The sequence below is a fragment of the Sinohyriopsis cumingii genome, unplaced genomic scaffold (genome assembly GCF_028554795.1).
Source record: "Sinohyriopsis cumingii isolate HCF-2022 unplaced genomic scaffold, ASM2855479v2 utg002106l, whole genome shotgun sequence".
NCBI classification, from domain to species: domain Eukaryota; kingdom Metazoa; phylum Mollusca; class Bivalvia; order Unionida; family Unionidae; genus Sinohyriopsis; species Sinohyriopsis cumingii.
In genome coordinates this window covers 117,405-142,828 of record NW_028316131.1, presented here as the reverse complement: position 1 = coordinate 142,828, position 25,424 = coordinate 117,405, and the positions used below count along the sequence as shown (strand labels likewise).

Below are 25,424 nucleotides of genomic sequence, written 5' to 3'. Positions count from 1 at the left end.
GTGTGTGTGTGTGTGTGTGTGTGTGTGTGTGTGTGTAAATGTGTCTGTGAGTGTTCAATGAACTTTTGAATGCAAATTGACAAATTGACGCCTCCTTTATCATACAAAAGCAACAACAACAACCCAAGTGAGGTGCATTCTTGGACCAAAGCAATCATTGTTTCATGAAAGCTGGATAAGTTATTTTGAATGCAGACATTAACAACAAGCTATCCTTCCATACAAAATTATCTTGGTTTACTATATTTTGTCTAATTATCTCTGATATTTTCCCAAGGAGACTTGACATTGTCAATAAGAACATGAAGTATGTCAGTATGATGACAGCTATTTACATTAAAATCTATTTAATTCACGTGATATGTTTGAAATATGAATTTATTTATGAATGAATCTAACAAACGAATGAAGACGTATACTTATTTAAAATGTAGTTTGCTTTTGTTTCATGGATAGGGTGAGTTTAGGGAATATATTCACCATGCTTTTACTATACTGCTCTCATATATTCCTTGCAAGTGTCACAAATGTGGTAATCAAGCATGTAAATATTTCATAATTAAATTTATTTTTCATAACAAAATAACATTTCAATAGCATTTGCACCCTACCTCTAAGTATTGTGTTTCTGGATATTCCTGCATTAAAGGGGTATAGCCCCATAATTAGCTGCCAAATTAATCTAACATATGTTGTCATTTGGAGGTTCTATACTGCCAAAACGATGGTTTGATAACTTGAGTGATATACATTCGGCCTCAGTTCTTACATTTCTTGCCTCTAGTGCAACATCGAACGAAACGAAGTTGGAGTGCGACCATCTGAATGCAGCTGCATAACATCAACCATAACAAAATGATCAAAACAAATCAAAATGACGTTCACTCGCTGATGCTGAAGCCAGGGAAAGAAGGACAAGCATCTTAAACACGTGATTCTGGTATGAAGGCTGAAGTTAGACGATGACCAAAGGACACATTACAGCTTCCACAAAGCCATGAAAGGATGCGACACTGGTACTAGGAGATCAAATCACATGATAAATATGATATTTTAACTCTATGGTGGATTAATACTGTTGCCTTTAATATTGAACATTGAAACGTCATTAATTTGGGAAAAGAAAGCAGTAAATCTGCATTTGCAGCCTATTGGACAAGGGTAGATATCAGATTAACATGTTTCTCAATACATCAATCAGAATGGCCCGCACTTGACATTATAACTGTTTGAGGTCCATTATCTTCAGGTTGTGGCGGGAAGACATGGTAGTATTGTTTACCACACCTTCGATAACGAGGTCCGCTGCCAATACACACTGGTGTAGAAGTGGCAAATCGTGGCGTGGTAGCTTGATTTTCAACCTTGTAAACTGGCCTTTACATAGACTGAAATATCTCTCTCTTACGGAATGATGCAGTAACTATAACCTTCAGTAAATATCGGGCTGACTGTGTACCAGGATATCTGTCTCGCTTGGAATCCCAGTATTGTCTACTTTCAGGTTGATCCACTTGGCAGCTATCCATCTAGAAATATTGCAAATTTGTAAGTAAAGAAATGAGGACTGTGTCCTTCTGTTTGACGGATGCACAACGGACGCTCTGTTCCATTCATATAATAATGGTATTTTGTATGTTGTCATCCCTTTAGTGATAGGAATACAGTCTTTCTATGTTGAAGATATAACCGTCACATATTTTCTGAGATTACATGACCTGAATTACTACCAACTTAACTGTATGGTGTTATGGATATGGAACCACAGACAGTTAATAGTAGTTTGTTTCATGAGATCTTGGGAAGCCCTTGTGACATAATAGACTCTCCGCCAAGTAGATCTAGCCTCGACAGATGTTGAAGTTGTTCCAGCAAAATCTTTGAGGTGTTTAATGCAGCGTCCCTATGGAGGTGAAATTTGGATGAATGTGTCATTTGCAGACGGTGGGTTCCTAGCTGTCTAGGCAACGGTCTTCATATGCCTAGGCCAGGCATCCACTGACAAACATTCCTCCCTCACAAGGTTAACAGAGGCCGCCTAAGTGAAATCGACGTGTAAAGCTATTCAACCTTAGTTTGATCCTCAAATTGTATAGGTTCGATTGACTTAGAAGTGACGTGAATCCAAGCAATCGTGAATTTACCCACTTTGTGAGAATAAATGTCAATAATGATTAGATCTATTCCCTTCGCTTAGAAAATTGATGGAAAACCAGTCCCGACTACCTCACGAATATCTAAGTCTGCTACATACTACTGGTCACACTGCCTGTTTCCATGTGCTTGGTTAGCACTGACCATTGACTGTCTAAAGGAGAAATGATTGAATAGTTTCTATCCAGGAAATTTATTCCGATCAACGAGATCTTCTCAATGTATGCATATATCTACATCAACCACAACATGAAACCAATTTCATTGCAGAATGTGTTGAGGTATTCCCTGTACCAGTGTGTAACTATAATCCCTATGTCACACATGATAACGAAGTACCTACACCTGGTTGTTTCTCTGCTACATTTGTTTCATAAGTTGGCACTGATTTCTAACACATGGAAGGATACAGTTTCATGATCCATACCAAATGTGGTCTGGCTACCTCTTCCTAATGGGAATTTAGGAAGTCCGTCATTAGTAAGTGCCATGAGTTACCCCACTGTATGTTCTGACAAGTGATGCTGCTATGTCATATTGCGCAAATGTATGAATGATTTTTCTTGAGGATTCCATATGATGCAACACACTGATATCTGACCGGTGCAGTATTTGCATTGATAAATTCAGGTGATAGAAGACACTGCTAAGCAATCTGAAGTTATCTGTCCCATTACAGCATATTGTATCCAGGATAACATGTACGTTAACATGTTAGCAAGACAAATATAACTATTAGGTATGTAATGTTGTGAGGGCAAATGATTCTGACTATTAATTTTGACAACCATAATAGTATTCTTTTATCCGACACAGACTGTACATAGTGCCAGCATAGCATTCGTTTAGTTTAATATAATTGCTACAAATATTATATGCAGTGCCTACTTGCAGTATTATATACAGATACTATATACATATATCAACTGTGTAAATAGTAATTGATATTCAGCAGGTTCAATTCATTACCAAACATAGTATATTTAGAGACCCTATATAATATTCACCTAACTTCATAAGTTACCACACAAACCGTACTTAGTACCTGTAAATAAGAAGCACTAAACTTCACATTATTAGCAGAAGTAACATAGCATAGGCGGTATTTAATTGTTACGTGTTTAGGCTCTTACAAAAAATATCACGAAAAAAGTAAAGACAAAAGTTTTTGTAAAAGTTCATAAACAGTTTATTTCCTTAGAAAACAAGATAAAAATGAGAAAAAGAACTTTCGGCTTTACGAAACAAATCCAGAATTAGTCCACAAATTAAAAAATAGATGTCCTGTTCTTAAACACTCCTAAGTGAAACTGAGTTCGAATCACGATGAAATCCAAAATGGAAGATGATGACGTCTGTTGTAACCTTTGAATTGCTGCAGTATCAACAGCCTCTTGTTGAATCACAGAAACTATTATTCCAGTGTTTGAAATCTCTATACATTTCGATAAATGTTTTTGTGTAAGAATTAATTTAGAGCACTAGTATTTCCAGGGAAAACAATTACTTGAAATCTAAATAATTTGAATAAAATAAAATAATTAGCATAAAAATTGCCAAACATAAAACAACTTGACTTCTCAAGTGTTAAGGCACGAATGACAAAAACGTTAAAAATAAGTAGAACCAAGACGCAAAAGATGCCCAGAGGGAGGTCAATAGTTCATCCTTCTATAATAACCAAAAGTTTGTAACAATAAACACATGTTATTTGTCATGTAATCCCAGTATGGTCTTAACTGAAATCAATGACTTTTACTCTGGGAAAGAATTTAAAAGTAATATTGTTTACTACAACTATCACTGAATTTTTAATCAAGGCCAGGAACTAGGTCGCCATTAGAAACATTATCTTTATAAAATTGTTTACATCAAACATATTTTTAAAAATCGGTCAGACCTGGCTCTATTCCAGTAAGTAAAGTTACATTATAATAGCATATAATGGTCTAAAGAATTAAATCTAACAAATACACAATTCAGTTGAATAAGATTTAAATTAAATAAAAAATACCTAACATGGTGTTAAAAATGCAAAAGAAGAAAAACGCTTCACATAATAAAAACAATTTAAGTTTGTTATGCTTCAGGTCTATATTCATTGGAAAGAATTAGTGACTTTGCAGGTATGTCTCATGGCACCTATAAGTAAAATATGTAGAAACTCGAAATAGTAAACGATGGTGAGAGAAATAAGCTAGAAATGTTGATAAGATGGATGGAGAATACTTCCCAGTTGAAGGGAAAATCCATTTTGCTTGCACCAGATAGTCTTGGATTGTTAGTTCTCTCTAACAGAGGAAAACAGGCTGTTCAGGTCGTGTAGAAGTAATCACTACAGTGTATTAAGGGTTGATCAATCTGACCGCCACATATATAATTATACACGATTGAGGTCCCATAGCTAAACGTCTAACTAGAAGGACAATATATGCTAGTTAGTGATAGTTCCCTTAAGCATAATGATAGAATAATGTATTTTGAAGAAGAAATATAGCAGATGACTGACTTTATGACTGCAACAAATTCATGAAAAGCATTGCAGTGTAGCAGTTACTTCGAGGTCACGTGAGGTAGTATTGAAACAGCCATGGGGGTTGAAACAACATCCTACACTAAACACTGAAAGCTTGCTAAAGCATGTATTTAACAGCTGATTATGAACATACTCATCATTATTTTGATAATGAAAACACAAAAGCCTCTAAAATAGTGTTACGGAAAATCAAACGCAAAGAATAATACCTTCTACTTTTACATCAGTTTCACCAGTGAGTGTCTGTTTGGCTCCAAGTTTGTGGTCGATCGATTGCAACAGTTCAGACATGAAATCCAGCTGTAAAGAAAAATTATTAATCACATGATTTTTATTCAACTAGAATAGTAAAGTTTTGCATCCACTGGGCAATGTTCAAATGGGTTAGGGTAATCCAGAATGTGAAGTGCCCACCCTTCTATAGACGTAGCTAAGGCGAGGCTTTATGAGGTTGAGCTCTTATTATGATCGGGAAAGTATTACATAGAAACAACCTGTCTTTCAAAACAAGTTTATATCCGTATACTTTATTTTAGTGGGTTTCACATTACGTGGTTTTGGTAAAGTACCCATTTTTGCGAGTATATCATTTAAAACAATCATCGACACCAATAAAAAGAGGAAACAAAGATTACTGCAGATTACACCGATATTCGTTTTCACGCATCTGCGAGCAAACATGATAATCTAGACTGTATGAAGTAAGTTGATTAAATTATTCATTGCCAGCATCTGGTGTCGATCTGGAGCTATTAAAAACTATTGACGACTTCTTTCTCCAATCATATTATACCATTGTTTTAATCTTCAGTAATTATGATACCAGTATCGCAATCATAACTAGTTTCTCAGGTGTTCTTAAACACTGCTGTCAAAGCACAGAGTTCGCAATAAATATGGAGTAGGTGCCGGAACAAAGCCAATGACATAATTTCTAGTCACTCCAACTTTAGCAAGCAAAGTCAGTGATAATCACGCCTTATTATTTGTTCTGAAAAGACAGCAGTTCTGCCACAATGGTTGAGTTTTAGTGTGCATGTTCCTGGTTTTTTTGCCAAGAAGCTGGCAACGTGTGGGTAAATGACACTGTTATGGCATCACGTACCCTCAAATATTCTGAGCTGCTAAGTATCGGTGGACAAACGTTGGGAGCTCCATTACTTTACGGAGTTGCTCAATGGGAGCAGATTCTACTGAATAAGGACTTGTGAATCAATCAATTCGTTGTTGATTATTTGATTTTGTATGACAAGTGAGTCCACTAGGACACTGTGCATGCCTGTCATGTGGCAGATATCAAATGTGGATTTGTCACCATGAATAATACAAGATAAAATTTCAATCAAGTATGCAGCAAATTTGAAAATTGTTTCACCCTTGCCTGACGAAATAATCGAAAACAGTTGTTACCCAAAATAATCAGTATGCTTTTTGCCTGCCAATATCTCAGGGAATTTTCTATGTTGCAAACCTATGGTCATTTAATCTTATGAGTAAGGTTTTGGCCACCACTGACATATAATAGACATCTCATATGATATATGTCTGCATTGAATAGACACAACATGCAAAATGCAATTACTGGGCTGAACTTAAACTATCCTTGTAGATGGAAAATACCAATGAGATAGAATACGTTTCACATTAATTAGGAAGGTAAAGTTAATTCAGAGAGGGGGTTTGAAACCCATCTCATCATAAATGATTTATCATATGGTGATGGTTGGTGGCTCGTTGGTTTGGGGATTTATGGTACCGCAAGACCTGTCTATTATTTTGTACTAAGTATGGTATGTTTCGACAATCCACTCTCTTTGATTGTAGTTTATCAAACTAACCGCGGAGCCATGCCAGTTCATATGTCTTACAATATACATACTTGAACAAATGGTTTATTCTATTTTGCTTGGGTTTGAGGGGTAGCGAGACGAGGGAACTGATGGGTAGACGGATGTAAGCTTGACATAGTTTATATGGAATACTAGACGATAATTAATAATATTTAAAGTAAAAACATTCGTTATAAGGTAAAAATGGTAAGAGATATGACATTTAAAACATAAAATCCTAAAAGAACATTATTAAATCACAATGTATAAATTAGTGAGAATTCATTCAAGGACATTAACACTAATCCATGCAATTAGTACATCAGCACAGCCAAGATTAGAATTCATTCGAAGCACCACTGGAATTCATTTGGAATAATTTATACTTTGGACATGTGATTTAACTTTTATGATATTTTGGGATTTATTTCACAACACAGAAAGTTCTTATTACGGTAATGATTTGGGGAAAGAGAATTCTGCAGTCGCAGTATTACTTTGAGTAGTATTTGTCGAGAACAAATTCAGATGTTCAGAAGTGGAATACAAATTTCTTCCAAATAAAAATGGTTTTGGTAAATCCAAGGACATCAACTGTGAGGCTTGAGTGGTCAGAGGATAGCTCGGAAATGTACCAATAAGCTGATTTTGCTTATATGTGATGCAAGCAATGGTTCATTTTCATTAATATCAAGGCTTTCTGAAGGTAATGATCTACAGGCGAAGTTTAAGCCCCTAATTAAATACCTGATCAAACATGTGCAGTAAGATTGTTGATCTGATCCACACAAATTTGATCCTTAGTGACATTTCGATATAGTGGTTACAGCATCCGCCTCAGATGCGGGAGGTCGTGGGTTCGATTTCCGGCCGAGTCATATCAAAGACTTACAAAAATGGTACTAACAACTGCCTCACTAGGCTCTCAGCATTAAGAGGTTAGTGTTAGGACTGGGTGGCCTGGTGTCAGGATAATGTGACTGGGTGGGACATCATGCTACATGCATGATGCCCCAGTGATAGACATCAGTATAGACTGGCATATTGCAGACATCGTATCGTTATGACTGAAACATTGTTAAAGCTACGTTAAACATTCAAATCAATTCACACAACACATCGATCTTGCGATGGTCATATTCAAGTCGATAAAAACCTTTTGGTTCACTCCACAATCTGGATCACACTACTTGTATGAAATCTGTTTGAAATTTGTCCTCAGTTATATGAGGAAGCGACGTGGCCTAGTAGTCAAAAACAAAGATACAAACTTTGTCTTCTTAACAGTAGGGATAAACAAATATGAGATAGATTTTCGGTCATAATGAATTTGACTTAATTCATGGAAATCCATACAGTTTTATATTTACAATGAAATGAACATATTTCCTTCTTACAATTTCTAAATTTTATATGTAAGACGTTCAAGTGTGTTTATACAGACGTTCGGGTGTGTTTATACAGATGTTCATTTTGTGTTTATACAGACGTTCATGTGTGTTTATAAAGATGTTCAGGTATGTTTATACAGACGTTCAGGTGTGTATATACAGACGTTCAGGTGTGTCTATACAGACGTTCAAGTGTGTTGATATAGGCTGATCTACAGGAGATAAAATCTCCAATGTATAATAAGCAGGTCTTGGATTAAGCTATTTGACTATAAACTTATTTTAACAAAGAACCTACTTTAACTACTCTGTAAAATAGGTAGCAATTGTAACCTTGTATAAACAAGTTAAATTTCAAAATGTATCGTATTAATGAGGAACAAAATAATAAAAAAGAACAATAGCCTCAAAAATGGTGTAAACAAATCAAACGAAGAATAATACCTTCTGCTTTACATGGGATGAAAGATAATAAATATACTGTGATGCCCTTTATGTAATATTGACAATATATGTAGACAATTAAGGTGACACTGGTTAGCTTATCTTATAACAAAAATGGCATCTGAAGTCCCAGCTATTGGTATATAATGTGAACATTGCGAATGGAATAGGTGGAACATACATCAATGATGAGAAAACTTCTAAGAATCACCAAAAGTGTTGCGAAAAGGCAATTGCAAAAAGTTTTTTAATAGAAGAATGCTCAACAAAAACAATCAGAGATAGTACCTGGCGAATGATTACATTAGGCACCAAACATCTCCTATCAAGTAGGAAACAAGTAGCAACTGAGTTCCATCTCGGTGACAATAATTGCCACTACAAGCGATAATATATGGTAATAACTTGACTCACATGTTATGGATTAACTTGACTCACATGTTATGGATTTGTTTGTGTGCTAGTAGAGGTTATCATAATGTATTATGATCAGGTAATGTATTAAAAATCAATTTATGTTTTGGTTAATGATATGTCCAATTGATTTACAAACCTTTGTCTCCATATTTTTCACCTTTCTCTCTATATTTGCTACCTTTGTCTCTAAATTTGTTGAACTAGATTCAGTAGCAGTCACGGTATTCTGTCCAATCGAAGAACCAGTTCGATTTTTGCTAGATTTAGGTTCCTTTGTAGATATAGTTTGCAGATGCCTGTCGAATTTTTTCACCAGTTGGTCCAATCTGATTTCAATAATAATAATAATAATAATAATAATAATAATAATAATAATAATAATAATATAAATCATCAACAGTTTTGATATACAGAGAAATAGCGTCGCCCAGTATCCTGCATTATATCAAAATATAATTAAGGTTTTATATAATAAGATGCAACATAAGGTAAGCGAAACAATGCTAACATTAAAATGGCATCAGATTATGTTCAAGAGTTCTTATGATACGATTACTAAAACCAAGACCCATGGCAAAATATAGTCAATCGACATAAACAATAACTATGTCAAATATGGAGTAGACAAGAAAACATATACTAGGGATATAGCATCTAAGATAATTTTCATATGAAATTTCCATTAGAATATATTGCACGATTCTGGAGCCTTCGTGATTAAAAGTAATATCCCATGTAAAGATGTTTAGCGGATTAGCCATGGTTATAACTGTGTCCAAAATTGAATATGTAAGATGAAACCATAATGCCATTTTAAGTATGAGAAGAAAATGTGTGTACCAAATTGCATGAAAATACTTTTCAAAGGTCCTTAAGATATATCGTTTACATTGCAAGGATACTAGTTTGTTCAGCAAGGCTACAACTCTGTCAAAATATCTTGTTGATAATAATAAACATATAAGCCTGTAAGTCATTGTTCTTATCAAATTGATTCAAAATATATTTAATAATTATTGGGATTTTGATGGTTTCAACAACATTACATATGTGTATATTAAGTTAATTGTCCAGGACCATAATTTATTCACCATGGATGAGACTAAATAAATACAGCAATGACAAAATCCTACTGCATAAGCAGGTAAGACCCAGTAGTAAGGAAAAAGTAGAAACTCCTAGTATATTAGCATAAAAACCTATGTAAAAGTTTCTAGGCCTATTGTAACAGTATGTAAAAATTTCTAAATATCTAAATGCGCATACTTATGAATATTAGGTCAGTGGTTTTTAATCTTTTTATCTCACGACCCAATTTAATAAAATTGTGTATACCCGCAACCCAGGAAATTATATCTTTTAATTAGCTTTTCCATAGAGTCATACTATTTTAATACATTCTAACCTATCCCACGTCGCACCATAGACACAAGACATTACTTGTGAAGAAAACATCACAATGGCGAGGAGGTCGGGTTTTATTAACTTCAAGTAAATGGTTTGCTTGTCTATTTCTCATGATCTAGTATCGATTCAGGATCACACGATGAAATGGTTAAACACATATCATTTCCACTGTTCAGTCGATTCCATTAGTTTGTTTTTTTAGAAAGGCAGCGAACAATAGCACTCTTGGTTTGCTTAGCAGAGGATATTCTTTGGGAACGCAGATTTAAAACAAATGTATTGATTTGGGTCTTGTTTTCAAAGTGTAAATGCTGGGGAGATGCAGCAGGTCATTCCCGTATTCAGTTGCACATTTAATTACACTGATGTCCCAGGATGTTTTGAATAAAACTTTCTCTTACCCAGCGATTTTGTTTTACTTTAATATTCAAGTACATTTAATGGGAAATAATGACTAAACATTCTCTCGGGGCAGTGAGCTTTAACTACATAACCGTTTTCATTTCGTTCCAGCTTTCATCACAGAAGCTGTTCTCCAAAGAATTTTGTAACAGTGTTGGGAATATATAACGGCTAGGTAGACTGCTTTTCATTCGTGTTTGACACAGTTTCAATTAATTTTAAATTGATTGTATCTCTTAACAAACAAATCCCTTTATCTGTCTCGTACCTCATATATTAGTCAATTTAAATCAATTTTAGTAAGGTCTGATTCTTATGTTTAAGTATTTGGCAGGAAACACAGATGAGCATTGTTTCTTGTTTACTTTCTCACAATTGATAAGTCATATTTCAATACATCAACACAGTATTGCCTCCACCACGATTTTGTTTATTTAACCTGACTGTTTAGGTAAGGTGGATAAAGTGTATTCATTTTTACTGCGGTAATTGCCGGTTCCGCGGAGAATACTTTCATTTCTCTCTGTAGTGGTCGTGTTTCCGAACGTAGTTTACTTATTACAAAGCGAGCCATCTTTTCTTGTTTTTTTGTGATTTATCTAAACATGCAAACATATTAGACTTCACATAGCAGTGGGGGACTGGAAAAGGAATTTAAGTTTTTTGCTACACTCAAATGTCGACCTTATCTACGTATGTATTGCTTAATACGTAGGTGGAAGATGCGACTCTGAGTAAATACAGTAAAAAAGATTTTACACGTGAATAAATAAAAATGTTGAAAAGAGTACATTTTCGAGAGCAAAAATATTCTTGCAGAAACCATTTCTCCTTTTAATGCCACAAACTTATTTTCATGTATGAGGTGAGAACAAATGCTAGTGTGCGGAAACCATTTTCCTTCTTTCAGTAACAGTGGCCTTATATTAGACACTGTCTCCAAAGTCCATTGGTTTTGTCCTTGCCCAGTGATCAAGCTCTTGACAACGTTCAGTATATGAAGAAGTAATCTTATTTATTAAAAACATTTTTGTGACTTAATGAAAAGGCAATACATGTACAGATCATCATAATGGTTCTCCATTTAATGGATAACCGAGATTATTGAGCTGAAATAAAATAGGAAACATACAAAGGTATTTGCATACAAACCGATGGATGTTATAATACATTATGCAAAATATCCTGAATTTTTGTTTGCAATGAGACTTTCTTTTGTATCCAGTATACTATCAACTGGAACAGATTCATCTTGTACGCAAGGGCTGCATTGGTAACATCTGTATTTAGACTTAACATATATTGACATAATGCTGTTGCAAGAATTATAGATCAACATCATGCCACCTACAAACGCTAGGATTTCCAACATTTGTGATTGGAATTCTATTTTTGGTCTCAAATATTTCGAACATCCAAATTGACTATGTTCAATGTCCTTGAAGATAGGGTGATGTGGTAGTTTGAGCAAAAGACAACTCAAGGCTAAAATAAAAGCTACTAATATGAATATCTACCTCTTGGATATAGTGCTGACTTTTTTATCGATGATTTCGTCACTATTTCGCTCCATTCTTTGGTAAACTGTGGCTGCACTTAACTCTTCCAATTCACGCAGTTCATTTGTATAGTCTTCAACAAATGTTTGCTCTGTAAGTGATGGAAAACAACAAGGGTAACTTTAAAACAACAATTAACCCATGCGGTCTTCATATTTCTCAAATCGCTGACATTAGCCAAAATTTTAATGTGAAATAAATTCAAGGGCAAGCAGAGTAGTATTTTAGTTCAACCACTGTTGCCAGAAGAAAACTACATATTATACTTTTCAACGCAAACATGACAAAATTAGCAGCTTGATGCAGTGTGAAAACCCTGTCTTGATTCAACCCACTCTTATCCATAATAATTCTTATATTCGCTGCAATAATGAAAACCTTATATCTTCTTAAATGATGATTTCAACGTAAGTAGTTATACGTTATGCTGAGGAGCTTAAAGGGGAGTCTTTTAGAAGCGTTAACTTTTGAAGTAGTGATAACCAGTTTGTATGGATAATTAGACAAATGTAACCAAAAAAGAAGAGATACTAAAGCGGTTTGCCATAGTGCAAATTATATTGTAGGTGACCCTCCATAAGTTTAGTTTTATAATTAGCTACTTGATGTTTATAAGCCTTGTTGCATAAGTACCTGTCTAATAAGACGTTTTATATGTTATTTAGAGTAATGATAGATAAAACTCTTTTGTCAAATCTGGCTAAATTGTAATATTTAAAACTAAGTTAAATGTTTGCCTATAGTCTGATGATATATTAATTTCACTATAATGCAGTATAATCTGTGACTCAGATGAACAACGATATAATTAGGAAGTCAAGTCTTGTCCAGTATAAAATATATAAAAAGTTTTTTAGACTAAGCATGATCCAAAAAGCACAATGGATTCAAGACCGTATCATAAGTTTACTTGACTATAAGACATCGTTTGAGAAATAGTGACTAGAACTACTTGAAGGCAATACGTAGATCTGCAGCCTATGTACCGAGTTTTATAACTGGTACTGTCAGGGTGAGCGAGTGCGTCTATCACGCAAACATTATATCAGTCTGAAGTCTTGATGAGCGAAATATCCAGCACAATTAGTTCAAAGTCACACATATAAAAATGCAGTCTGAGCTTTATACAACTTGTATTTGACTATTATCCCTTAAAGTGTTTGTTGCGAGAAAAATCAGGCTACCGCTAGAGGCCTCTAAGCACTTGACGCGATATATGTTGTTTTACAGGTCGGTAACAGTATACTCATCTGAGTACTTCCGCTAGCCATGTATGGTTGATTTGATTGGTGTGTGTGTGTGTGAATGTGATTTGGATTTTTAACGTAACTTTAGCAATGTTCCAGTCATAATGCTACAATGTCTGCAGCGTGACAGTTGACAGTGATGTCTGGCACTGGAGCATCATGCCGCAGACATGTAGCATCATGTCCCACCTAGTCACATTATCTTGACACCATGTCGGCCAGTTCTAACACTAACCTCTTAATGCTGAGCGCTATGCGAGGCAGGTGTTAGTGCCATTCTTATAAGCCTTTGGAATGACTCGGCCGGGCTTCGAACTTCTGACCTCCCTCATCCAAGGGGGACGCTCTAATCACTTAGACCACGGGGTTGGTACGAATGGATATAAAACTATGGATCTGGTTTAGTTTCAACACTGCATTATTTATGAAGTTCTACTTCAGTTGATGGTTTCATTTGGCCAATATTAGCTAGTGATAGCAATGAGGATAATGAACTTGAAAGTTTTAAAGTATATAAGATTATTGAAGTTGGCAAAGTGTTACTAGAAATACCAATTAATAATTTCTGCTGAATAAGGATCCGATGTATATGTTGGAGGGACAAAAACAGACAGATTGCATGCTGGTCAACCCTCTATTTACAGGCATTTCAAAACTAAATGGAAAAATGGAAATACCAAGCCTAATTAGCATACAGCTATCTTCAAAGTATACTCTCAAGCAATGCAGCCTTGAGGAATCATGTGCTACACATTATATACAACCTAACCTATAAGATTAATGGAATAAATATGAAGCAAAACATAAAACTGAATGGTAGGATACTTATCAGTCCCACTATGACACTGATGGACATTAAAGTCTAATCCTGAATTATTAAAGGTATAACAAATATGGCATAATAGATAACAAAGCAATTATTAAGAAAAGTGAAACACCATGTTCATACGAATGAAAAATAATATTATGCGGCAATACTTATGAGTTGTTGAACACAAAAACAAACGTTAAGAAACTGAAAATTCATTGTAAAATGTATCCTTGGTCCCAGTTTATTTTCTTAAGCCCATTCAAAATAAATATATTTTATTTTATTTAATGCTTAAACTAGGTGTTGCTCAGTATTTAGAGCCTCGAACTCACAATCGAAAATGTGTGTGTTCGAATCCTATCATCTGACTAGCCTAGATCAGATAGCTCTGTACTCATATTGTCTCGGCACTAAATAACCTAATTTTGTTGCTGTGCCATAAAGCACCACAGAATCAAACAAACAAATGACTAACCAAAGTGCAGTAAGAGATTGAATGTATATATTTATATAAAGGTGCCTGTTCATCATTTCTGTTCTGTAGTTTTGTGCACATTAGCATCTTAAATAAGCAACAATGTCATTTCTTAGCTCAAAATAGCAAACACATCCTCTAAAATTCTTAAATTTGCTTTTTAAGAAACACACATAGTGTGGAATTTTAAACCGTACTATTTTCCTGAGAGACCGACATATTTGCACTGAGACTGATAGAGACTGATCAGATAGAGACTGATCAGATAGAAGATACTATTCTTCGTTTTTGTTATCGCTGTCTATTGCGAAAATAATCTGGACTGTTACCGTAGCCTTTATAATATCCATCAATATGAATACAGATTTGGGGGTTTGAGTAATAGGACTAGATGTCCTGTTTTGCCCGTCAGCTTTTCAGTTGTTGGACACTACTGATTACTAGACACATTTTTATGTTACGTTTAAATAAGTTGACATCATATGGAATCATTTGGGCTCGTCCGTAATGCATTCCACGATCGCCGTGTGGAAAGACTTTTATATTGTAGGAATATGGCAGGTGTGTGAATAGTCTTTGTAAAAGTTGGTACACAGTTGTGAAGAAAGATGGCTGGGTATTTCAGAAGTTTATCCAAACTATAATATTTTCTAAACTAGAACGTCCTTTATTATTTACAAATCCATGGATTTTAATAACAAAGTTTACAATAATTGACATAATTAAAATCTAGACATAAAAGACATAAAAGAGGTTTATTGTTACGATGTGTTCATCTGATATGAACCGATAAAGTAACCAAATTCAAACTAGTATCCACAAGTCTAAACTTTTTGCCATTTTATTCATGTTGCAGGTACTAGATTAATTTCTACAAAATACTTATATACAAGCATCGTGACAAATGTTTCATTGCAATTAACACAATACGATCAGCATGTGCTGGAAACTTGTGTCACCGATTCTGCTCTAAAGGTGTAATATGTTCCTTTGATTGTTTTGTTTTCTGAAAAATGACAGTGTATTCTAGAATATTTTTTCATCTAATTTGAAATAATTGGCGTGACTTTGCAAAGATAACTTTACTTAATTTCCTTTCCAATAATCAACCGTCATGTCCTTTATGTTATATTCGCAAAATTGTAGATGGGTTTTTTACTTTAATGTAACTTGTACCTTGAGTCCTACATTAACCCTTCATTTATTTGAGGGATCACAATGTAGTAGCTGAATAGATTATTCTACTTGTAAAAGATTACTCTAGTAATTGATAGAGCATATTAAACGTTTGTGTGTTCTAACATTAGCAATAGTTTTGTTCAGAAAGCGTGAAAGTACTTGTGTTACATCCAGAACATGATACAAAATATTAAAATAAGTATGTCCAATCAAAAGTCTTTTTTATTTGCTATCATGCTATAACATAATATAGCAAAGTATATCCTTTAGGTCTTGTTGAAAAAGTGTTATTTTGACACCCCAAATGAGGTAGCAGGTATGAGCCTCGTGTTTATTTTTTCACATACAAATTAAGTCTCTACTTTGGTTTATTTTTCTTTGAGCTTTGAATTGGATTCGTCGGTCCTGATTGTACTCTTCCTTTTACTGTACAGAAGCGAAATTGCTTAGTTTGGTCTTGAAATTAATGGCCAACATGATTTGCATTTTTATACATAACTGCTACAGGAGCAAATAGCAAAAAGTCATCATGACAAGCACACCAGTTTCTTGGCGTTATAACAGTATACTTTAATCGTTCATGAGGCCAGTTCTATTTACCTGGGCTGTCTTGTTACAAAAATCCATACTACCCTTTGTATTGTGAATTGATATTATAAAAGAGAGGTTTGTCTGTATCATCTAACGATTATAAGGAGCTTCTGATATTTGTCAATGTTTTACGTGAATGTACACTATAAACCAAAGATAATAATTGATGACACATAATAATGTTTTAAAGACCGGAAAATAAATAGAGATACATGTTATGTTGTACTCTGTTAGGTTTCTTTATCTTTAATCTGTTTGAAACCTCGTACAGTTTATTAAACATTAGTTGGAAATCCAAAGTCACATTAAAATTTCATGGTTGTGTCAGATTTAATTATTGTAATGTTGTATTTTTAACTCAAACGATATGACTTTTTTATTTGGATGAAAACTAATATTCAAAGATTTAAACTAGAAGGAATGTATATGTACATATTTGACCCTGTTTGTGAGTAATCTGAACATTTCGGTGTTCTCCTTTCAGTAAACAAATTGATGTTGAAAACGATGACAACATACCTTTAACAGCAATTTCGTTTTTGAGTTAGGTCTCTGTATAACTCTTGAAAATAATTGTTTTTCTCATATTTGAAAACATTGTAAAGTCAAGTGCTTTGCTAACTCATGATGGAGAAATAATTTATATAAGTGCATATAATATTGAATGTTCGAACATTTCTACCTAAAACAAACTGCCTTTTCAGGGTGATAATATATGCTGAAATGTCTGTATCTCTATTTATGACAAGATCTGAATATCAAAACGTTCTCTTTCTAGGAGGGACATTTTAAATTACATCATGAATGCGTTTATTTATTATTACGTTAATTTTACAGAATCTCCAAAGACACATGCCCTTAGCTTATTTTACGCATTTTTAATGTTGTTGGCAGTCTTGCAACTCACACTATTGTCTAAATTTTCCAAACAGTTTTAACTGGAAAATAAATATCACCGCAAAAGAAAATGAAATGAAACAATTTTTACAAGCTTTGTTCCAAAAAATCGATGAAATTGATGGCACACAATGATCCAATGACCAGATGTTTTAACATGTGTCCAGTACCAAATCAAATTATCTAACAATTTCTATAATTTCATTAAATACTATAACTCACATTCGGGATGTCTCAGATAATATGATGCTCGATACACAATGAAAGATGGTTCTTTTATCCTGAGCTTTATTCTGACTCACGAGAAACGAATACAGTTAGGATCAAAGAAAACGAGCAGACACCACAAGTTTTGCTTATGCTACAATGTCAAGAAAGTTTTATATGCATTATTGTTTAATGCAAAAACTCATTCGCACAGGTACTTGTCCTTAGCTCTACTAGTTTAACGGGATACTTGTATGCCTCTGAATATAACTAAACACTGTGGAGCACTAATGAACCACCCATCCTTGCACTGGTGCAACGGAATACATCCGTCGTTATGACGGACTTAATGGAGTTCGCCATCTTAACTTTCCCTATTTATGCAGCAAACATTTAGCCGCAAATGATTTTGGTTCATTTGACAACAAAAAAAAAATGTGATGGGAGTTTGGGGTCCACCCTCACCCGGGTGTTAGGCGGCGGTGCTCCTAACCAGTTAGGCCATGAGACTAGCGGTCCAGGGTCCATAATGCATTTTCTTGGTTGTCCTTATGATCCTATTATGAGATGGAGACATAAGCACAAAGATGATAGTATGCATCTATGTATGTATGTATGTATGTATGTATGTATGTATGTATGTATGTATGTATGTATGTATGTATGTATGTATGTATGTATGTATGTATGGATGCATGCATGCATGCATGCATGCATGCATGCATGTATGTATGTATGTATGTATGTATGTATGTATGTATGTATGTATGTATGTATGTATGTATGTATGTAAGTATGCATGCATGCATGTATGTATGTATGCATGCATGTATGTATGTATGTATGTATGGTGAATGCATATATTTACATTGAAATTATATTTATAAAACGTACAAGTTAAAATAATCTTACTGAAAGCGTTTCCTCTTTGAGTAAAAGCCGATAGAAGACAGAGTTTGGGACATTGCATTTTCCCACATGCAAAAAGCGAAATCTGCACTAGGTAAACCAGTAAAGCAAGGGGTTGTGCCAGCCATGATTTAGTGTAGTACTCGCATATCAAGTTGTATCGACGCATGCTATAATGCATTTCTTCCTGTTGTTGTACCTTCTCGAGTGAATAACTGCAAAAGATGAAAGTATTGGTTTAAAATTACAGACGAATCGTAAACTTTGTTTCATTACCCATTGCTATTTTGTGAAGACGTTTGCAAAACGATGTCATTAAAGAGATCTTTAAGTTTGAAAAACTTTGTCATCATTACTTTACGTTACTAGATAAAGTTGAAGACGATTGTAATTTTACACAAAATAATAATGCAGTTAATGAAATAATTGGAAAACATGTTTCTGCACTATTGTATACACACACACACACACACACACACACACACACATATATATATATATATATATATATATATATATATATATATATATATATATATATATATATATATAGCTGGACATATGCATGGATATATGCATAATTCAACAAAGTCAACCTGCTTCACCACCGGTTGCCGCTGCACTGCAAGCATAACATTCGAATACCAAAAGTGCAAGAAAAGCTGACATACTTAGGAGATAAGGTGAGTATTGAGATGAGAACAACCGTTTGAATCTGGTATTGCTACTTAAGCGATTGACTATGTTCATGCAAAAGCACAGAAATCACAAATACCTTAATTTAAATTGCAAACTCCTAACCATGTAAAGACACTGGACAACTATCAACAAAAATGATTCCTGTAATCGTAGCGGTGTTACAATTATTTGGTCACTCTAAGGTTAAAGCAGACGTTGTCCTTAACGTTCATTTGCTTGTGCTGCATGACAAGGACTGATTGAAGACGACTAAGTTGTTCATTCATATCGGTGCCTGCACATTACTGAACTGCGAACATACCAACGCCATCAAAGATAATATCGTTAAGCCATTGAAAAGATTACATAAATATAATAATTCAGGACTCTCAAAAGATTGTTCATGTAATGGTAGATATCTCACAATATCATCTGTTTCGTGCACTCAGTTAAATACCAACACCAGCGTGGGTCCCGCCAAGGTCAGTAATAAATGTAAAGAATTTGGATAATCGAGTCCACTTTGATTTGCTTTTGCTGAGTAAAATGAAACAAACAGAATATGTATCGCGCTGTGCATGGGTAAGAAATCTTGCTCTGTTACTTATCCGATAAAAGGAAAACAGGAGTAAAATGGTTCCATGCAGACTTTTTGTGTTTGAGTCCCAACAACTACTCACAAGCGATGACTTTTACTGTAATGGTATTAGTGACAACCCACCGCGGACGATAATGCCAGAACCAGGTAAAGCGTTCTCAACTTTACTGCAGTACAATGACAGTCTATTAAGTCATCTATGCGGACTTTGAATGAATGAACTCGGAATGCGCCTAGCTCTGCTTATAAAACGCAAATGTTTCCAATAACGCCCTAAAAATGCAGTCACTGAACAAATTCCATGCGGATTCTGTTATACAGTAGTTCGGAGTGACGGGCAAAACGAACCACCAATTCTTCATTGCGCCCAGGGTGCGCCAGACCCACTGGAAGTGTTTCTTAAATTTACGGCAATATGGATTTGATAACAGCTTAATTCACCAGCAAAAATATTTATGACCAGAGATAACATTCGTGAGTTCTTCACAGCCACTCATTGCTGAATACAACACATGTAGTCTGCCGTTGATTACGTACCCCAGCAAAGGAAATATCCCTATTATGATTTATAACATGCATTGGTACAATGTTACAATGGTACAAGCAGAAAAGTAGGCACAACTACAGCTCATTGATTCTTTAAAGGTTCTGAAATTGACATTGAACAAATGGGTGATCAATCTAAAGACGGATAACATTGTACTTACTCGTCAATACTATCCCCAGGGCACTAGCGGCGCCTCAAACATTGACTTGTTAGCGAGAAAAGGTGTGTAACTGTACGATTATATGGGCGAATGGGACAAATTTACTGAAATGCAGGCGCCAAAGATCGAAGCGTTCTATTCATTGCCGTCACATGAAGGTATTTTGGAAAATGATTTCGCGCACGCAAACAAGATTGCTCCGCATCAAAATCTGTATCTGCCCACTGATGTGTGGTTGTTCGCTTATGTGTTTGAAGAAATTTGTGACATTGTCATGCATATGTACAAGTTCGATTACCAGGCATGGCGTGAAATGCCTTGTTGTCCAAAACCAAACTCGACTTGGTAATGGTACATCTGTTTAGAGAGCGATCCCACATCGTGGCGTGATATCGATGGCCAGTCACAGACATGGAATCCAAACGACGACGGGTATGACCATGCTGTCCGTAGTAGTTATATGTAGATGCCAAAATTTTAAAAAAAGTGGGAAATGAAATGGTTGGTAGCTTATTGTGGATTGTTCATGGACGTATTGACAATCAAAACACGTGCGCGATTATAACATCAACAGTGATCAGGGGTTCTTCTTTGTAGTTGATCTAGAATACAGGGAACATTTACTTTATGCACACAACTTATACGTTGACACCTCAGGCACCTTGCACGTGGTTGTCTCCGTACTAGTGCGCGATCTTTGATGAATTCGGACGCATATACACTCTACCTGCAATTGAGTATGCGTATAACCGAAGTCCATCAAGTGCGTGGATTTCATCATCACGCTTGTGTAGCACCTAATATCCAGATGAATACGGATCTGAGAACAAGGGCAAAACATGAGCTAAGGAAGGACTTTTTCAAGCCCATGAAAAATTTTGTGTTTGCAAAAACCATAGAGAATTAGAGTCGACCTTGTATGTGATAGCAAACAAGACAGATTTTGAAATCTCATAGCAGACCCGGTTTCTGATTCTCGTAAGATCTTTGATGGTAGACTTGTTGTCGTTCACATTAAACAATCAAATCTGCAGCTGACAAAACCAATCAATGTTGATTCGTCCGTGTTAGTCTTGTCAAAGCTGATTATGTTCTATATGATAAGATCATTTATCTGGATCGTGCCTAGATGATGTACACCGAAACTGCATATTATCACAGATAAGTTCACGCAAACATGGCACAGGCATGTTTGATAAATGAATCTAACAATAGCAGACATCCGAAAGACCATCCGTTGTTTCGTGACACAAATAAAATGGTTGTTTGCATGTAAGACGATTGTTTGGGTAAACTAATCAAGTAATCTGTACGACAGAGACCTAAAATGTTGTTGGTGTCTCCAAGAACTTTAAAAAGTAAAATGTATTCGACGAGTTATTCTGCAGAAATATTTCAAACACAACATGTACGTAGAATGTCTTCGAGACCGACATACGTTCGCACACACGGCAAATATGATTCGGTGCCAAAAACATCGCTTCGGTGTTTACCGATGCACTAAAGGGAGTCTGTCCCAGTTGATACCAAGCGATGGATGCTCCCGAACTACTTACGCATTTTCCAGTCTTGCTGCTGTGAATCAACTTATGATTGATACAGACTAACGCTAATAATGCTGGTGCGCTTTCGCACAGAGAACGAATACTAGCGCATCATAACCAATCCTGATGGAAGTTCTGTATTTGCAGGAACTACTTGCATTTTGGGTGGTAGGTTTTGGTCCACCCACTGACGACCCCAAATGACAATGCGCTGGTTGTCCTGGAGTATCAATCATTTCGTAAAAGGTAAACACATTGAAGGACCATATCGGGTCAGTAACACGGCGTTGTACAAATTCTAACTCTCTGGGTGCATACAAATACCCAACAGACTTGCCTCTGAGCGCCTGCAATGGAGCTGGATGTGAATTTATTTTGCTAGTTAGGGTAACAGTCTCTTTTCAAATCGCATTGACTGGTTTTAAACCAACCGTGCGTGTGTCTTCATTGTTCAATGCTCATATGACTTATTTAAGTTGTGCTACACATATAAACTTGTGTACCGGGCCAACAATAATTGTATCCAGGGATGTGTTTTTCATAATGGTATTTATTCCAGTTTGTCATCAATGAGGCCGCTGAGCAACGATTGTCAGATTCAGTGATTGCAAATCTTGTATTGGGGCGTGCATTACAAAAGATATTAGACAAAGTTAGGATTTGAACTGGACTCGCCTGTGTTAGTGAATGGAAGTAAACAAGATTTTCAGCATTACGCATACCCAGGCAGAGATTCCAATCAATTCAAAATAGCATTGCACGTGCAGGAAACGTCTGGATTGTTCGTTGCATGTGAGGCAATTTCGGAAGTTGCGGAAAAACCTTGCACAGAATCATGCTGGTTGTACCGATCATTCTGCCAATACATCGATAATAACACTAGAACAGCTAGGATATTTATCAAAGTTAGATCTGATAATGTGTATTCTCAGTAGTATGCAATTAGGCAACCTAGTCTAAACGCTAACCCTGCTAACGATGCTGATGTACAAGACTAACGTCACTTTAAATAGTGGATTAGATCAATGCAAAGGACAACTTCGTGGAGCCTCGCTACGATTTTATTTTGCAAATCCTCTCAGTCACATATTTAGGTCTAGTAGAGATGTTGGCAAGGTTATTTTTGGGATTAAACACACAGTCATATTAACCTGCAAGAACAAGAATTTTAGCGTGCTGCAGCTGCCACTGATGGTAAAGTTGTATTATAAACATTCGAGTTGCGGATGAGTGTGTTATTCATTTCAATAATTACAGAATGGCACTTATCGTGTATGCTTCAACGCTGTCTCTTCCTGCACAGATGCACACCCACCAACTACTATTCATGTGCAATTTAAATGGCAAATATGTACTAAACATGGTCATAGCGCACCAATCATGTGTTTGTAGGGTTTCAATGTACAAAATTGAGACACTGTACCGATGTATTACTTTTCACTGGAACACCTGGAGCTGTTTAAAGAGTCTGTTGTGGACATGTATTTTCATGCACGTGTTGGTACGGCTGGTACTGCTGGTTATCAATGATACATTCTGATACAACTCTGTTTTGGTGTTTGCTGATGGTTGAACGAGGGTGATCAATGCTCATGTGAGAAATTCATATTTGAACTTGATGCATACGTATTTAAATAATAATGTATTATCACAAAGTGAATGTCGGTCGTATTAAAATTCAGGTGGACAAAATGAAAATGAAAGAAAACAACTATTGTAAGGTCACATTGAAACTTTCACCGGCAAAAACTAAATGGATATGTTCCCGTGTAGTAGACCCATACACAACATTCACAGTTTAATGCTGCTAAAGACATTAACACCTCGGCATCATTATAATTATCAATACCAGAGGTGACACAAATGCAAACGACCAGTGGAATATTTCCATTCCTTGCAGTAATTCCAACTTTGTTGGCAGCAGCGGCTACAGCGGTTTCAAAAGCTTAGGCGTTAGTTTTGTCGGAACTACATCAGGAATTGCACTGAAAAAGGCGGTGGTAGGTAACATCTTCGAATACCATCTGGCAGAGGACTTCAGTTACCCGGTATAGCAGGCACAAAGTCGCACCATTAAGGAATCTTGATTAAAAATCAAACATTTTCGTGGTGTCTTTATGCGAAATGAACTTACATCGACGGTGCCAAGCAAACTTGAAACCGCCATCGTCAACCTTAGTTTAATAGCAGGACCTGACACTTATTTGATCCCATACCTGGTGACACCTCAACATCGTTTGTAGTTTAACTTGTATGGACTTGCACCACCAAGAAATGTCCATTATTTTAACCGGTCATAATTAACCTGGATAACAGCGTTTGTTCTAATCAACTATACCAGCAATACTCAGTTGGATGGGCCCATAAGATGCCATAGTGTTCTTGAAGCGTTACAAACACTTGAGGGTTCACCAACCCCACAAGAATTTACTGATTTCACATTAAAGTACGTTTAATATTATATAAATGACAATTAACACTTGTGAATGTTACACAGCTCGACGACGTTTTGCTGATGTGGATCTGAGCTGATTTGTCATCAAAGCCGATTTAAATAAGTTAGCTAATCGTCTTGTTGTTGGTGCTGACACAGGTTAGTTTCTTAGTTTTTACAATCAAACTGATATACTGCAAACGTCTAACGTTGACATTCAAGATATCATTTTTAAGTTGAACCGGGCTATCGAGAATGACCTGGAAATCACTGACAACGCTTAAACAGAGATAGCAGCGTGTCGGCCACAATTATTAAAGAATACATTGATACGGCCAATGGTAGATTAAACCAAGACGTAGGTGAACAGATCGCTAACATTACCGCACCACCACGCGTACTAAATTCGTGGAGATTAATTCAAGGAATATTATTCAAAGTAGAAGAGGAAATATGACCAGGTAACCTTAGTAAAAGGTCTATATATTTTAGATCATCTTATTGAAAAGGGTTTGAACCTAAAGAAACTTCAGATTTTAAAGGTGCGGAAATCTGGATCATACTTGATTGTCATAACTGGAACTAAAGATGTGTGGGACTCAAAGGAAAGAGAATATTGACAAAATATAAGCGGCATCTTGATCAAGATCAGGTAACATTAATATCATGTATTAACATCCCGCCAGAAATGATTTAAATTTTTACACAGGTACATTATTAGTATCGTTAGTCACCGGTAATGAATTTCAGTGCGACTCACTCTACGTTTAACTTGAAGGTTGTTTAACCCTCTTTGGTGTTTGTGTTTAAGATTTTATCATTATATATACAAGTAATGGAATCTGACCTCGGCGATATGGTTGTGTAGTTAATCGAAGGTGTGCTGGAAACAACTGACAGAGGATGATAACATCCATAACAATATTGCTCCACTTCTCGAAGAATATCTACTTGAAAGTGATGTTACCAAACCTCCTATGACCTGTCATATAGTTTTGTTGAGGATAA

At 35.6% G+C, this 25,424-nt stretch overlaps 1 protein-coding gene across 1 annotated transcript in view; it reads right to left on the bottom strand.

Annotated features, from left to right (window-relative positions):
• LOC149771137 (transient receptor potential cation channel subfamily M member-like 2) overlaps positions 1-25,424 on the bottom strand; it is a 114,614-nt gene that overhangs the window by 10,608 nt on the left and 78,582 nt on the right. The window contains exons 16-19 of the mRNA XM_089948808.1: positions 18,459-18,670; positions 12,098-12,230; positions 8,908-9,097; positions 4,900-4,990 (exon numbers count right to left, since the gene is read on the bottom strand). Coding sequence (XP_089804934.1) covers positions 4,900-4,990; positions 8,908-9,097; positions 12,098-12,230; positions 18,459-18,670 — 626 coding nt within the window. The remainder of the gene's footprint in view (positions 1-4,899; positions 4,991-8,907; positions 9,098-12,097; positions 12,231-18,458; positions 18,671-25,424) is intronic.